The sequence below is a fragment of the Anabrus simplex genome, chromosome 2 (genome assembly GCF_040414725.1).
Source record: "Anabrus simplex isolate iqAnaSimp1 chromosome 2, ASM4041472v1, whole genome shotgun sequence".
NCBI classification, from domain to species: Eukaryota; Metazoa; Arthropoda; class Insecta; order Orthoptera; family Tettigoniidae; genus Anabrus; species Anabrus simplex.
In genome coordinates, this window is record NC_090266.1 from 643,837,792 (window position 1) to 643,855,879 (window position 18,088).

Below are 18,088 nucleotides of genomic sequence, written 5' to 3' on the forward strand. Positions count from 1 at the left end.
AACACTTAAAACCTAAAGGGCACTAGGCCATGAAACAGGGGCTATTCCCAAACTATGGAGGTGACTCATATAAGAAGAAATTAAAGACATTACGAAAAGGAAGAAAACCAGTTACAAAACGTAGTCACCTCAAACCATTATGAAGGGGAACTCGAGAGGGTATATCACTCTCTATCTGCGATTCACAGTTAAAGATTTATGAAGTTATAACATAAGCTGGCAGGAGTTACATTTACAGAAAAGTAGGTTACATCGTTAAAGTTTCGGACCTATCCCTCGGGTTAAACTGCGGAGCTAGCAAGAAATAAAGGTGTTAAGCGGCCATTACCTTGCTGAAGAACTGCTCTCTGATGAAAGAGGCACCTCCCGCCTCCTTCTTGACGCACACACTAAGTTAGATGATGATCAGATTGCCAAGAGACGTGAAAATCTGCAGTTTATAAACCCTCGGGGAAGGTTCGAGACCTTTCATGAATAATCAAGCCAGACCCTCTCACTTTATTGGTTACCTTAAAGTTACACACAAAATCGAAGAAGAAGCCTGTGATAGGCCGAAAATTAATTACGGAAATTAGGGATTGGACAAATTCAAAACTGGCGGAAGGAAAAGATCAATGTTGCCAACCCAAAAATGAATTAATTTAATTTAGTTGAATACAAAACTTCTTTAAATCAAAGTTCATCCACTTCGCACCAGGGTGCATGATCATAGTTCTTGTAGTAACATCTGTTGCAGAAGGTCCAACCTTCTTGATAAATGGTAAACAAAACACAAAGAATTTCAAACAGTACATGAAACTTCAAAATAACAAAATTTCATTAGATTTCTGTAGTGACATCTTCTGAGTAGATGTAGTTTCAAGTTCACTGTTCCTCCAGAAGAGGAATTCTTTTGGGCGCAAGATTTAAATGTGTGGCGTAGAGGTGTACCTCCCGGTACAAAATTTATGGGAGCTCGCGCAAACAACTTGATAGCGCATGATATGAACTTACAAAAATGGGCCCGTGAAGAAGCCAAATCGCTTGATATTCCTTTGGCAGCAAGTGCAACATGTGTATGGAATTTAAAGCTGCATTTTCACATAGGGTCATGAAAAATTACGCAGTTTGTCACATGAAAAGAAGAAAAAGAAGTAGATGAAACTACTAACAACATACTGCATTCCTGGAGGCATGAGACAAGGTTCCATATAGAAAAGTATGGTGCTGATAATGCAGATCAATCTGGCATCAATAAAGGAATCGCATTTCGGGGGAACACTTGATGGTTGTGGTAAGAAGATAGTGTGTGGTGTTACACAATTACAAAGCGCACAGACACATTCATTCACAGTTATGCCAATTGTATCATGCATGGGACGTCTAGTTCCCTGTCTATCGTACTGCAGGAAACGAAGCCACCATGTCAAGCTGTCCAGTAGGGTATGTTTAAAGCCCGTAATTCTTTATTGCAGTGGTCTAAATTTGGAAAAATGACAAAAAAACTTTTCTGTATATTTCTGAAGTTGATATTTTTACCTCACACTGGTCCATCGAACTGTTTACTGTTGGATTCCTGGGCACCTCACAAAGATAATAATTTAATACATGAAGTACTTACATTATATAACTATGAACCTGAAAAGTTTAACATGCAAAAACAACTTCTGAATTACAACATTTAGACAGTAATTTTTCCGAATGCTCAAAACATTGGACCAACATATCTGTGATTTCGTTGTGTTAAATAATGTCTATGTGAACTTGAAACAACGTAACAGTATTATCAAACAAATGTCATTGATCTACAATCAAGAATGTTCACTGTGCTTCCGTTTGTCACATAGACATGGGTGGAAATTAGTGGGCCTAATTAGCACGAATGAAACTTTTGAAAATAACTCAGAGTATTGTATTAGGAAAGGAACCGGTACTTACGAATTCTTATGGAGGACTATAATAATAGTGATCAGCTTTCTTTACTCAATTGTAGCGGGTGCAAGAAGCTATTGTGTTTCAAACATTTTTTTCTTAATTTCCATTATCATTCACAGCAGATTGAGTATGTTGAAGGGGATAAACATGACTGCCACATTATTGGTGAGTATGTAATTGTTTAATCAATACGTACTCATACATTCAGTCCTTAAATGCTCACCTTGAATATTTTTATCCCTCATGCGATTACAACACAACCGCGGGTTAGTATTTAATTGTGTCTTTAAAACTTGTATAAATTAATTCCAAGTTTTGTGATGTAAAAGAAATGAATACGTAGTTTAACAGGCATACAATGTTCACACGGTTCATTGCACTCACAGTTCTGTCTCGCTATCTGTCTCTCACCCGCTTCCCCTTACATCGCGCCAGCAGTTCAAGATACTTCACTCCAATTGGACACTGACGACCCCCACTCACACATTTTTACTGCCCTGTAACTCGTAGATACATGCACAATAGGATATAATATTTGAGGGTTTTACATATTTCAGTGTGCTCTTTCGGATGGTGTATAAATCGGTTTCAAGGTTTCTTAACATTGATTGGTGGTCTCTTGTCAGTGAACGGGCCCAATACATGATACAAAAAACATCACAGACACACCTCCGGCTTGAACCTAACCTTGCACATATCCAGGATGAAATGCTTCATTTGGGCTTCGATGCACTTGACAACGTGCGTCATTGGAATACAGGCAAAAACGTGATTCATCAGACCACATTGCGTTCCACCAGTCAGCTACTGTCCACGTTTGATGATTTCTAGCCCATTGAAGACGTGCAACTTTATGTGCCTATGTGAACAATGGCCTCTTGCGAGGTGACTGACTTCAAATGTTCATTGCTTGCAGTTCCCATCGCAGTGTTCTCCTGCTAATAGGTTGGGATTGATCTTCATTAATTGACTGCAGCAATTCCTGTTGGATTTGAAAGTTATGAGTAAAGGAGTGGAATCAGAGGTAAGGCTTTTTGCGGATGATGTTATTCTATATAGAGTAATAAGTAAATTACAAGATTGTGAGCAACTGCAAAATGACCTCAATAATGTTATAAGATGGACAGTTGGCAATGGTATGATGATAAACAGGCTTAAAAGTCAGGTTGTGAGTTTCACAAATAGGAAAAGTCCTCTCACTATTAATTACTGTGTTGATGGGGTGAAAGTTTCTTTTGGGGATCATTGTAAGTATCAGTGTTAATATAAGGAAAGATCTTCATTGGGGTAATCACATAAATGGGATTGTAAATAAAGGATAGGGATATCTGCATATGGTTATGAGGGTGTTTAGGGGTTGTAGTAAGGATGTAAAGGAGAGGGCATATAAGTCTCTGGTAAGACCCCAGCTAGAGTATGGTTCCAGTGTATGGGACCCTCACCAGGATTACTTGATTCAAGAACTGGAAAAAATCCAAAGAAAAGTAGCTCGATTTGTTCTGGGTGATTTCCGACAAAAGAGTAGCGTTACAAAAATGTTGCAAAGTTTGGGCTGGGAAGAACTGGGAGAAAGAAGACAAGCTGCTCGACCAAGTGGTATGTTCTGAGCTGTCAGCGGAGAAATGGCGTGGAATGACATTAGTAGACGAATAAATTTGAATGGCGTCTTTAAAAGTAGGAAAGATCACAGTATGAAGGTAATGTTGAAATTCAAGAGGACAAATTGGTGCAAATATTCATTTATAGGAAGGGGAGTTAGGGATTGGAGTAACTTACCAAGGGAGATGTTCAATAAATTTCCAATGTCATTGAGATCATTTAAGGAAAGGCTAGGAAAACAACAGATAGGGAATCTGCCACCTGGGCAACTGCCCTAAATGCAGATCAGTATTGATTGATTGATTGATTGATTGATTGATTGATTGATTGATTGATTGATTGTGATTCACAAGCTGTGAAATGCGTCTCCTGTCCCTCTCAGTCAGGATCTTATTCAGACCACAATTCTGACGTTATGTTTCGTGGCCACATGTAGTACACCACTGCCTGGAGACACATTGAACAGTCTGCTGCAAAACACCAACACATCCAGCAACTTCACGCACCAGATGGCCATGGGCACGGTCAAACATGATTGCCCCTTTTTGCCACTCTGTCACATCTTTACATCTAGCCATGTTGACGTACACTGTCCACTTGAAACATCAATATCTCACTGATTGCTGCTGCCTTATGCTCATGTAGAGGCAGGGTGCATGTGGTTGAGCAAGGGACTTGTTCGCTGTGCCATCCTCACAGGCTTAATGATCCATCTGTGTGTGTGCACTAAGGTAGCTAATTTCTTGTCAAGTGAGCTTATTATATAAATTATAAATATATGCTAACCTAATTATCTCTGGTCAGCTGCACATCAGTTATTTAACCTTTGTGTAGTAGTCACCCCATGCATTCGTATTTCTTGGCTTATTATCGTGAATTACGCTATCAGCGTCACTATCTTCACTGGAAGTTATAGCAAACTCGTCCTCTGTGTTACTCTCACACTCTGAATTACTTTCCCCGCTGTTATTAACAAGTAAAGTGGCTATTTCTGCATCACCAACAACTTCGCCAGGACCTGGTATGTTTACAAATAAACTTGAAACTTGTGCAGAGTTTTTAAAAATAAATTGCTACAAATATATGTGACCATCTCTTGGCAATAATAGATAGCTCGAAGTATAGTCTAAAGTTGCCTCTTCCTGCCATCTGATGAAAGTGCAAATAACTATTACGAATTCAACATAGCAGGCATTTCAAATGTCACGACGCACCATTGCACCGTACACACTGTGACTGTAGCAGACCAGTGTATGCTCCATTGCGCCACACATGCTAGGGTATCAATCAAGACATGGAAATTATACAAACAGCTAATAAAGAAAAATACTTAAACATTCTTGAAAGTGTATACATACACTTTGACCAATTACAGAAAAAAAAAAAAAAAGTAATGTGCAGATGAACCTCAGTTATAAGTTTTCAAAGGGAGACTGCTAAGATCTATATATATAAAATAACTTGTCCTGACTGACTGACTGACTGACTGACTGACTGACTGACTGACTGACTGACTGACTGACTGACTGACTGACTGAGTGATTCATCATCGCCGAGCCAAAACTACCGGACATAAAGAAATTACATTTTGGGGATACATTCATATTAAGATGTAGGTGCTCGCTAAGAGAGGATTTTTGGATATTCCGTCCCTAAGGGGGTGAAAAGGGGGGTGAAATTTTTAAATTAGCGTATCTATATCTCAAAACTTTGAAAGTTTACAGATGTAAAAATTGGTATTTAGAATCTTCAATAAAAATAAAGGAATACGTATTTTTTTGTTTTCGGAAAATCCCAATAGGAGGGGTGAAAAGGGGTGAGAAAGGGGGTTGAATGCCTTTAATGAGGATACTTATATATCAGAAACAGAAGATATTACAGACCTGAAAATTGGTATTGGTATTTGGGATCTCACGTATTTATTATTATTATTATTTTTTTTTTTTTTGGGAAAGTTTAATTAATGAGGGTTAAATAGGAGTGACAAATTGGGGTGAATTTTTAGAAAGACTATATCTACAGTATATCTCAGAAACGTAAAATGTTACAGACGTAAAAATTGGTATTTGGAATCTCCTGTGAATGTAAAGAAACATAGGTGATTTGTTTTTGGAAACTCCGCTTATGGGGAACTAAAAAGGGGGTGAAATTTTAAAATGAGCGTTTCTACAGTATATCTCAAATCTTAACATGTTACCGAAGTGAAAAATTGTATTTTTTATCTCTATTGAAAATAAAGAAACATGTATTTTTTGTGTTTTCTGAAAAACCACTTGGGTGGAGTGGTAAATGGTAAAAGTGACTGAAAATGGGATTGAATTCTTTTAATTAGGATACTGATATCTCAAAAGCTGAAGATGTTACAGACGTGAAATTTGGTATTTGGAATTTCCTTTAAAAATAAAGGAATGCGTATTTTTTGTTTTTGGAAATCCACCTAAAGGGAGGAGGGAAATTGAAAAATTAGTTTAATTACTTGTATGAGGATACTATTATCTCAAAAATGAAAGATTTTGCAGACGTGAAAATTGGTATTTGGAATCTGCTTCAAAATTAAACAAACACATATTCTCGGAAAATCCAATGAGGGGAGGTGAAGGTGAGGGGAGGGGGAGGTGAAAAATTGAAAAATTAATTGAATTGTATGAGGATACTAACGTCTAATAAAAACTAAAGTTGTTACAGACGTAAAAATTGATATTTGGATCTCCTTTATAAACAAAGAAAAAAGCATTTTGGGGTGAAAACATTTTGGGGGGCGGGGGTGAAAAGGAGTTGAATTCCTTTTATATGGACACATATCTCAAAAACTGAAGATGTTAGAATTGTGATAATTGGTATTTAGAAGAACCTTCATTATTAAAGAGGCAAGTATTTTTAACGGGAAATTCGGTTGGGGGGTAAGTGTGAAAGGAAGTGATAAAAAGTTAATTCTCTTTATGGGGATACTTATATCTCAGAACTGAAGGTAACAGACGTGAACATTTGTATTTGAAATCTCCTTTAAACATAAGGAAACACGCCTTCTTTTTTGTGGGGGGGGGGGGGGGTTAGCCCGGGAAGTATGATATCGATTGCTGGAAGGAAAGATTGAAAAATGGGAGGAACTTTGCCGTTATCTCTCAGAAAACGAGTCAGATCGCGAATTTCGGCGGATTATATATAAAACGTTAAGCATTCAATTATAAATTTCATTATAATACCGTAGCGAAGCACGGGTATCTTGCTAGTAATGTATATAAAGGAAACACAAAATTGAATTACATTATTTCTCAAACTACTGTATAAGAAAGCAATAAATGAAACAAACACGTACACTACTAGGTACAGTATTCAGAGTATGGTACTGCACTTACAGTACTTGCATACAAGGAGAGTAATGGTGCTTTGCACTGGTTTACAAAAATTGTCAATTTTTCTTTGCTTATTTGATTTTGCCACACAGTCATACTCTAGTTGATTAGATGGATTATTCACAGAAATGCTGTCATCACATAGGTTTTATGATGATGGAAATCGTGTACTTTCTAGAGATTGAATTCCCTTGTGCGCACTGGGGCTTACTTATTGATCACCGTCATCATCAGATACAACCTTTGAAACTATTTCTGATACTATCTCGCTATCACTTTGTGTAGCACATATAGAGAGACCTTCATCACAAAATACAAATTCTTCAAATCCAACATGAGGTTCCAGACGACTCTGTTCTGTGGGTCATGAAAAAAATGGAAGTAGTACTTCAATCATCGTCTTCCCAAACTCCTGCTTCTTGACCGTCATTTACCTGTGCAGTTGTCTTTGCTATTCCTGCTGTAATAAAGCAAATGCAGATTGGTTCAGACCTCACACTGTCCTGAATGAAGTGCATAGCCTGTATATAAGGAATAACATGACAGCATAAATGTGACAAAACAATTGCTTCTACAGTACAATGCAATACAGAGTAATGCAATCTTATACATACTGTACAGTAAATTTCAACATACACATGTAACACATTGATCTTCAGGGTTTCCTTTCCTGCATCACTATAAGCAACCACACTCTATATCAGCAACTTTTGATAATGAACCTTCATTGTAGCTATTATCCCCAAATCCAATGGCTGCAAATGAATGGTGCTATTTGCTGGAAGAAAGGCAAGTTTGATGTTACTGGAAGTTCTACAAGCAGTTGTTCTAACAGGAGCAAGATCTTCCTTCTTTGATGACTCATTCTGTTGTTCAGTTTACCAGATAAGCAGTGAAAATTACGCTGGTCATTTAGGCTTTGTTATTGGCTTCGTATTGGTCAGGAAGCGGTTTTCCACCTTTTAGACAACAAGGTTTGGCTGATTTTTCCAATGTCCAATGGAGGAAGCTGATCAATTCCATATGCATTTGTTGTAATACGTATTGTTAACCGCTCCTTTTGCCCCCATGACAAGGTTCACCCTACACAACGAGAGTTCTGTCCAGTAGGAGGTTTAAGAATATCCCTGTTTTGTCACAATTATAGATCATTCAAGGTTATAAACTTCATTATTGGTTCCGTATTGAATTAAGATTACACATAAAATAAAGTACAAAGGTTTAATCCACCTACTCAATACATTTACAATAATTGCGATGTCTGTACAATTATAGATGTTAGTAGAATCATAACGTTTTATAATCTGTGAATTTCATTTTCCTTCCAATGATGGATTACATCCTCATTTACGCTGTTGGCCTCTCCACTAATCCCGTGGCCAGTTATGTCATGTCTTAACTTCTGCAACCAGTCAGAGCAGAGGTGCTCGCGTTCGGCATTTCGTCCCGCAGGTGCGCAGCACAATTAATGGGTGGGCAGGCAGGCGACGATCGCATGCTATTCAACTACAATGATATGGTTACGTCGCAGGCCTTGAAGTTCGAGGGAAGTTTTCCCAGTCACTCTCAATTGTTACTGTGATACCCGAGTTTGAAATGGAGGCAGAGAATAATGAAGGAAAGAGGGGAAAAAATTCACATCATTTTCAACTTACATTGTAAGAAATAAGTTATTTATGTCCATTTCAGTTTTATGTATTTTGACTAGATACAATAAAGAGTTAGGCCTACATCCTCAAATAATTTTTTGTAATATACGTAATAAATTACAAATTTCACTATTAATTTTTGAGAGGTGCTTTAGAAACATTTCTGTAAAAAAGATATATATATAATACAGGGTTAAGGTGGACAAGCTGTGGCTTTTGGTTGCTTGGGTTTAAGTTATCTGTTGAACTCACCAACAATCCAGTCATGCTTACTGGGAATAACATCAGTGAGGTTATTTATTTGAAGACATACTGTACATCTATTTGGTAGATATATTTATATTGTTGTTGTACTTTTATCTTGGGTAGCAAGTATCTTTGTCCTGATGAAAACTCCCTCGCCATTTAGAGGCTAGCTATTATCGTCAGATGCCTGATAAGTTTAAAATACTATTTTCAGAAATTCATTGAACAGGGAAAGTCACACAACACTACAACACTGTGCAAAGTCAAAGAGAAGTTGCTGAATTATGTAAATACACTAGTGTCCGAAAGTTAAGCATTAGTTACAAGTAAGCAGGGCAACAGGAAATAGACAGCAAATCGCACGACATATGCACCTACCAACCTTACGTGTTCGCTCTGTGTAGGAAAGGAGTGTTCCCTGTTTTGACTAGCGGCGTAACCGCAAGGTAAACACAGCAACTGCCTACGCCCCATATTGCCTCAGTCATGTTTGCCCTGTTATAGTGTGCGCAGTGTAACCTCGTGGTGAACTTGACAACATAGTGGCACACTGACGCCATTTGGGCCCCGTTTTGCAGGATAGAATACTCGGCCGCCTGGAAGCAGGCCAGACACAGACTGAAGTCGCCGTATCCTTGAGTGTGCCACAAAGTGTCATTTCCAGGCTTTGGAGATGATTTTGAGACACAGGAGATGTTAGTCATAGGCCAGTACCAGATAATTTAGATGTTGATTCCCATATTGAATCTGAAATATTTGTTCCGAATGAGTAAATTTGTAATACCAATATAAATGGTCCGTTATTGGACATTATAAATTTTCCAGCTAACTCATTCCCGGTTGCCAGCATTTTGCCCCCATTTGTGCTAGGTTGGGATCATCAGTTGATACCTACCAAGATGCATGGCCAGTGCATACCGTGGAGGCCACTGCGTAGGCTAATTGGAGCCACCGTCAATGCCAATGCACTATGAGATGCCTGCTTGGCCATCAGATAATACAGATGTTGATTCCCATAGGGAATCTGAAATACTTGTTCTGAATGAGTAAATTTATAATACGAATATAAATGGTCCATTATTGGACATTATAAATTTTCCAGCTAACTCATTCCTGGTTGCCAGCATTTCGCCCCCGTGTGCTAGGCTGGGCTCATCAATTGGTACCTAGCATACCTACCAAGACGTATGGCCGGCATTGCCAGTGGCTCCAGTTAGCCTACGCAGTGGCCTCCACGGTATGCACTAGCCATGCGTCTTGGTGGGTGTGCTATTTACCAACTGATGAGCCAACTTAGCACACTGGGACGAAATGCTGGCAACTAGGAATGAGTTAGCTGGAAAATTTATAATGTCCAATAACGGACCATTTATATTGGTCTTATAAGCTTGACGAATTCAAAACCAGGCTTTGAACGGATCACTTTGTTCAACCTATATCTAGCTGCCGCAGCTACTTCTCTGTGCAATGATTGCAGACACATTCGAATGTTCGCAATAACTGGTAACGATTGCTTGCTGCGGTAACAAAGATGTGTGACGAGTGAGAGTTCCGGGTAGGAAATTCCAGGATAACAGCGGAAGAGGTTTCAGTGCAGAACAAAGGTCTGTAAGCTGCTATCTTAGTAACGCGGAGTCACAGAAATGTGATAGAAGTTTTGATTTGTTCGTCTAACATAGACTAAAAATGAACCGTCAACAAGTAATGCACAATTTGCTGTTCAATTTATAGCAATGTATAACTTAGACACAGAGATCGACGTGGGGCCTTCCCGCTTACGTCAATGTTTACTCAAGCAACAGATAAGAAAGTGCTTGGTTAATTGGATTATAGGACCTCTACCGTATGTACTAACTTTGGTTGTAACATACAGTGCCGGGAATACATTCTCTCTGTGTCTCAATAATAGACATGCTGTATACCATGGAGAAACGGTCCCAAATTCTGCATACCAACATTCATAAAAGGCACTATCATGCAAATTAACATTGTATATGCGGCACAGTCAGAAGAAAAGTCATATTATGCAATATTAAATGTCCAAATATTAGCTATTAAATCCAAAATCTTCAAAATATGCATCATGCATGAATTTTCTCCTAAAAAGGCCAAAACATCCAGGAAAAAGGATCGGTTATTTGGAATCGTTAAGCCACAAAACGAATATTTGCAAAGTTTGAGAAGTGTACCTACCTGATTTAAAAACATGCATTTGCATGGAAATCCAGGCTCTAGTAATGAATAATTGTTTCGTCAGTTACCACGTGCAGACATGTTTTGATGCCATCTGGCAGCCTGCTTGTCAGTTTTGACATTCCATTTTACTCTAGGCCTACCAGATGGCAGAGTAAACTGGGTTTCTCTGACTGAGTTTTAATGAATTTTGTTAGGTAAACACCAAATGTGTCACCAGAGATCTTTTACATGCCAACTTCCTACGACATGGAGTATCGAATGGACTTTTTTCTGCCTTTCAAAAATTTTACTACCTGTGCTGGGTTTGGGATTTGGAGGCCGACATGCTCTATTGGTGAAAAATATCTAATTCCCTCCATGGGAACTTAGAATTACCGCCTGTCGACAGAGGTAGCTACTCAGCCTTGGCACTGTGTATGATGCACTAGCATCTTGCTCCTCATTTCTGGTACAGACTGAATGAATCCCTGGGTCATGTGCCTCCCCAGATGTAGAGGTCTTGTTTTTAATTTTTTTGACTTCCTGCATGGGAATAGTGGGCTTGAACCCCACTGCTGGCAGCCCTGAAGATTGTGTTCCATGGTTTTCCATTTTCACACCAGGCAAATGCTGGGGCTGCACCTTAATTGAGGCAACAGTTGCTTCCTCCCCAGTCCTAGCACTTGTCTATTCCATCATCACCATAAGACCTCTTTGTGTCAGTGTGATGTCAGATGTAGCAAAAAAGAAAACATATGGACATTATCCAGTTTGAGAAGTGATCTGGACATATTGGGACAGTTTTTATAGTCTGGATCATAATATATTTATGTATGTTGCTTATCACATGTTACCTCTGTAATTGTTGCTGATACTTGAACAAAATTAGTTGCGTGGCAAGTGAACATTCAAACTCACATGTTCATTTTTCAAATTTGCAAGCACCGGGCTGAGTGGCTCAGACGGTTAAGGCGCTGGCCTTCTAACCCCAACTAGGCAGGTGCGATCCTGGCTCAGTCCGGTGGTATTTGAAGGTGCTCAAATACAACAGCCTCGTGTCAGTAGATTTACTGGCACGTAAAAGAACTCCTGCGGGAATAAATTCCGGCACATCGGCGTCTCCGAAGACCGTAAAAGTAGTTAGTGGGACGTAAAGCAAATAACATTATTATATTATTACAAATTTGCAAGCTGCACAGCAAAACATTTACTTTGCTGTAAATTTGTCTAAACATTTATCCAACAATGTGATATAGAGGTAGCATCTCTGCCCTTTACTTGGAGACCTCAGTTTTGAATTCCAACATGTCTAAGAATTTTAATCTGGATCTGAAGACTGGAACGGAATTCACTCAGTTCTGTGAGGCCAACTGCAGAGCTGTCCAATATGAGAGGCAACAAGTATTCCTTAATTGGCATTATTTTGTGGAATGGAAGTAATATATGACTGACGTTTGCTTCTCGTGAGAAGTTTCCTTTAAGTCCTCAACCACCAGGAATCAACGAATCCATCATATACGTTGAAAAATTGCCTACTGTGTATTACTTGAGCAGTTTTTTTTGTTTTCTGTGTAAGTGCCTCATAGTTTCAGGCTTTTTATTTGGCTATATGTTTACAGTAAAGAAATATGTATGTAATATTTTCCTTATGCATATGAAAGTATGTGTATGAATTTACTTTCTAACAGAGCACTTTTTAATTATTTTTAGGACATTCAACATGGTGAAGTAATGATTGATGAAATGTTCCTGTCATTGAAACGAAGCTTAAATGGTTTGACAATGCCAGTAAGTATTTTTGTTTTTATGATACTGGGACATATCTGATCATTTGCCTAATGAATTGTCAAATTGTATAACTCATGATTTTACTTGTGAAACTCAAGCAGCTGAATTATTTGAGGCTGTTTCATTTACAAGTGTTTATAATAATTACTGTTTCTCTAGAGTTTAGTAACCACATGATATTTTTTTCTTGTACTCGTATGCCTGTTGTACACACATTTTGCGAACATACCATCAGTTATTTTTATAAATACTGATATTATTATTGTAAAATCTTTAGTCCAAATAAGCATTTATTTGCTGTTTACATTCAAGTAGTGAAGGTGGGGATTCTGAAAATGACAGGCGTATGCGTAGTGATGGTGCAGATACGGATCTTGTACCCAGTACCAGTAATCAAACCAGTAAACCTTCACCTAGCATTGATACTGACGATGAACAGCTGGTATGTTACTTTACAAGGAAGTATGTATAGTATGTCTAGAGTGTTTCGGCCAGTCTAATGTGCTAGATCATTCTTCTGTGCAGACAAAAGGTATTCCAGACCTAGGCCTAGACATACAGATGACAGCAATAGAGGTTGGATTTCTACTGATAATCAGCCACAATTGCATGTATTTCAAGAGCATGAGGGTGTGACTGCTGACCTCACTGATTCCAGTAATGAATTGGATGTTTTTTCCATGTATTTCAGTAGTGAAATGATGAGGCACATCAAGACTGAAACAAATAGATGTACTGGCACATTTATAGACAAACTAAGACGTCAAGACAACATTTCAAAACGTGCCTTGTGGAATAAATGGATGGCTGTCAAATTATCAGCAGTATCTGTATTATTTGCCGTCATTCTTCACATGTGCCTTGTGCTAAAACCCACCATTAATGATTACTGGTCTACGCCATGAACTTCAGTCATCATTTGCCAAATGTTACATGACCACGGATCAGTTCTGGGTGATTTTATTTAAGCTTCATATCAACAACAGTTCGACATATTGTCTCCCTCTGGCAAACTAACAAATGTGCAAATTGTCAAAAAATTAGCAGAGCTGAAAGAAGTTGTGATTATTCCTGTCAAATCAATTTTTATATTTAATGATTGGCTGTATATTAGCCATACAGAACGAGCTGCAGATGTGAGACTTTGTCAGAGGGTAGACATTATATAAATAATAAAATCTAGACCAAAAGTTCACCACTAAAGGTTCCTTAGTTCGTCGCTTTCATTAGTTCGCCATAGTGGTGACGATATATTCCGAAAGCTAGTCCTGGCCACAATCCCCTATGTAAAGTTTGACCTTTTCTTTGTACCATTTTGTAAGAATTTCTAAATAGTTGTTAATGCCGCCACGAAACCTCACCATTGATGAAGGAATGTGTCCCTTCCGTGGAAGGGGTTTTCATGAGAAACAAGCCAAATAAGTACTCGTCATCATCATCATTTCTCTTTATCCAGTTGTAGCCGGGTAGGGACAAATATGGTTCCTCTCCACTTTCTTTGGTCTTTCCACCACTCCTCCTCCAACACTGTGTCCCAGTCGAGGATTCTTTCTATAATACTGCGTTGGATTGTATCCTTCAATCTCAATCGTGATCATCCACGGCCTCTCCTTCCTTGCATTTGCATTTCCATCACCTTTTTTGGCATTCTTTCTTCACTCATTCACTTTGTGCCCAAACCATCTTAGTCGACTCTTCTCTATTCTATCATTCATTTTTTCCACTCCAATTTCTTCCTGGATTTTCTCACTCCTTATTTTGTCCTTCTGCTCTTCTGTATCATACTCCTCAAGAACTTCATTTCGGCTGCCTGTATTCGACTCTCATCCTTCTTTGTCATTGTCCAAGTTTCTGCTCCGTAAGTTGTTATGGGTACGTAATACATCTTGTACATAGTTTCCTTTGCTTCCATTGGCACATCTTTGTCCCATAACATATTTCTTACACTATGATAGAAATAACTTCCAGCTTGAATCCTCTTACTAATCTCAACATCCAGTCGAGCATTCTCCATTAATTCACTCCCCAAATAAGTACTGTACGGTCTAAAATTTTTCATCATCTTTGCCATGAATATCCTGGAAAGGGTCATACTGTATTGATGGACAGGTTCTACACAAGTATACCCCTTGTAGGTAAGTTATGGGATGGAAAAAACTATGGCTGAGGGTGCAATTAGGAAAAACAGGATAGGTATGCCCAAATTGAAAAAGAAATGACACCATCTGTAAGGATCATGTGTGCTGGCCATAAAGTGGAAAGTCACTCGAAATGTTAACATGCCCTCAACAAAATATGCAGCTACTACATCGGTTGTGAAAGTTAATTCATGGAAAGGAATGATTGGAAAAGAAAAACCTAACTGTGTTGTAAACTATAACACCAACAAAACAGGGGTCGATCATGGGGATCAACTGATCAGTTACTATACGTTTGATCGAAAAACAGTGAGATGGTGGAAGAAGATTTTCTTTCACTTATTCGTAATGTGTGTGGTGAATAGCTTTATCCTTTTTCAAAAACACTACAATGAGCAAAATGTTCTAATCAGTACGTTCATGAAAAACACGGCTAAGATTGGCAGAAGAAAGCAGTATTTTACTGACGCATAAAATAACTCCTGCAGAACTAACCGGCACCTTGGTGTCTCCAAAAACCATAAAAGTAGTTAGTGGGACGTAAAACAACTTTATTATTATTATTATTATTATTATTATTATTATTATTATTATTATTATTAAAGCGGTATTGTATTCTTCATCGGGGGGAACAGGTTGATGGCTGGACACTTTCCCAAGAAAGTACCACTAACGGAGAAAAAAAATCATTCAGCTCATCAGCTCGTTGTAAGGTGTGCGCCAATAAAGGAAAGGCCACTATTGGGAAAAGACTGAGTGCAATTATACTAGCTTCCCAGCGAGTACATATATTGTTGGGTACTTAGATCCCTCTAAGAAATTAAGCAAGTCCATAACAGAGGCACCAACAACAGAAACATACACTGCTTGTTATTTTTATAATTTATGTTGTTGAATTTGATGCTTTTTGGAAAAATTTGACCACAGAATTTGAACCTTTCAGTGTTTTGAAAAATGCTACCAGATCTTCCACCTTTGTGGCCATATATATTGCAGCCTTAAACCAGAAATTCCCCTCTTGTACACACAGGCATTGAGAAAGCTAGAATTTCAACCACTGGTTGTGTGTTTTCATATTTCACTCTCAGAAATGCACTGTAGTTGCCTTTTCTTTTTCACTATTAAAAAAGACATTCTTTGTCTTTACTGTAGACATTTTCAATTCGTTCAACTCGTTTTCAGATATACAGCGGACAAGGTTGACTTTATGAACCCAGCACTAGACATGACTTACTTCTTCAATCGTTCCTTGAAGAGAAATTACACAGTTTGTCATGTAGCGTGCAGAGCCCGTAACTACTGTCACTACATATTCCTGTTTAATTTCATAGGAATTCAAAGTGTCTAATATAGCACTGGTGCAATTTGCGCTATTGGCAGAATCTAAAATAACAGAGGCAGCCAGGTGGTTGTTCATTTCACTTGATGGTACTATTGGACAAAGTAGAGTGTTAAAAACACACCTACAATTCTTGTCAGTTGTTTTGTCACAGCAGAAACACTTCTTTTTTTTTTCCTAGCTCTTCCTTAATTTCCTCCCTCTGTTTTTTACCAGTCATGGGGATGTGTTTCTGATGGATCTGATTTGCTGATGGTAAGTCTCCACTTCCACGAACGTACTTATTAAGCCAAGTATGGATAGCAGGACTGTCTATTTTTTCTACTAGAGTATTAGCTTTTATGAATGCAGTAGGAGTGTCAAAAATAAACACTTCTTTCGAATCCTTCATGCGACTAGCATTTGATAATGTTTCTTTCAATGTGGCCACTCTAGGAACACTAACTTCAAGACACTAACTTTCTCGGTGTTTCAAATGCTTCTCCAATTTGCAATGTTTGTCTAAAGCATCTTTCCTGCAATAATCTAAACGACAATCACAGTATGCCACAAGAAATTATAAATCCTTCATTCTTACATTCTTTAAGTCTGCCTGCGGCAGAAATTGCTACCTTCAGCATTTTAAAACCGAATTTTGCGACGCCCAGTAACAAACACAGTTGATTGTTGTTCCATGCCAGTATAAAGTCATAACCACAAGCAAAATTTATTTCTGAATTCTTTTCATAATATTTAAATAACGTCGTGCCTCATCCTTGCTTACTGCTAAGTTCAGAACTACCATGACTAAAACGTGGTTGCCAACTGATTCACGCAAATAACACACCAGCTTTGTTGAAAACACACCATTTGCAAACTTTGTATTAAATTACAGTATATAGAATTCTTTAGTATGAATACCACACTCTGCCAATATAACAGGAGGCAAATGTAGTTCCCAGTTTGAAAAACAATCACGTAACTATTTTGAGGTAGTCGGCCAAACAATTCATGTCACCACAGCTGTTCACCACCGGCCACACCACTACCATCCAAGATAATCGCCGAGTATCGGGACTATCGACAATATATAGTAGTATTGAGTACCCCTTGATCATTCTTGAATTTCCACCAGACAATTTGAATATCGACAAACACTGTTATCACACAGTCGATTGTTGTCACATGCCAGTATAAAGTCATAACTTACATACATACATACATTATCATTATAGACTGTTATGCCTTTCAGCGTTCAGTCTGCAAGCCTCTGGAATTGAATAAACATCGCCACAATCCTCGATTTGCAACTAGTGTTGTGGCCTCATTTAGTTCTATACCTCTAATGTTCTGAGCTCGGTAAATTCATGAAGCAGGATGCTACCCTACTTGCACATAGTCCAAGTGAGGATCTCTCCTCTAACGGGTTATGGACCACCAGTGAATTGTATAGTCCTAGCCACCTGAGCACAAGGAGGGCCATGACTCAGAATATGTCCGAGATGCCCACTCCCATTCCATAGCAACTGGTATCCCGACTCTCAGGACCACTTACTAGGCCACTCAGCCTTTACCCGTGGTTCACGAACTAGGACACGACTACAGTAACCCACAAACATGAACCAACCACACGCAAAATTTATTTCTGAATTCTTTTCATAATATTTAAATTACGTTGTGCCTCATCTTTGCTTACTGCTAAGTTCAAGAATGTTTGGAGTGATGTGGAAAAATATTTATATAAACATTTTTATTTTGCAGATTGTGGCATTTATGGTGTTATTCATAGAAATTGTGTTATTTTGTTATTTAAATTCACTCCTGGACAACACAAAATGTGTAAATACATGAAAATAAAACCATCCTAACCTCTAAGTAGGTTCTTCGTTTTCTCGTCAATTAACAAAA

General features: G+C 38.3%; 1 protein-coding gene across 1 annotated transcript in view; it reads left to right on the forward strand.

Moving 5' to 3' along the window:
• Positions 1 to 18,088, forward strand: part of LOC136863623 (KICSTOR complex protein SZT2) — an 874,751-nt gene that overhangs the window by 24,284 nt on the left and 832,379 nt on the right. The window contains 1 exon segment of the mRNA XM_068226020.1: positions 12,647 to 12,724. Within this exon segment, the coding sequence (XP_068082121.1) occupies positions 12,647 to 12,724 (78 nt within the window).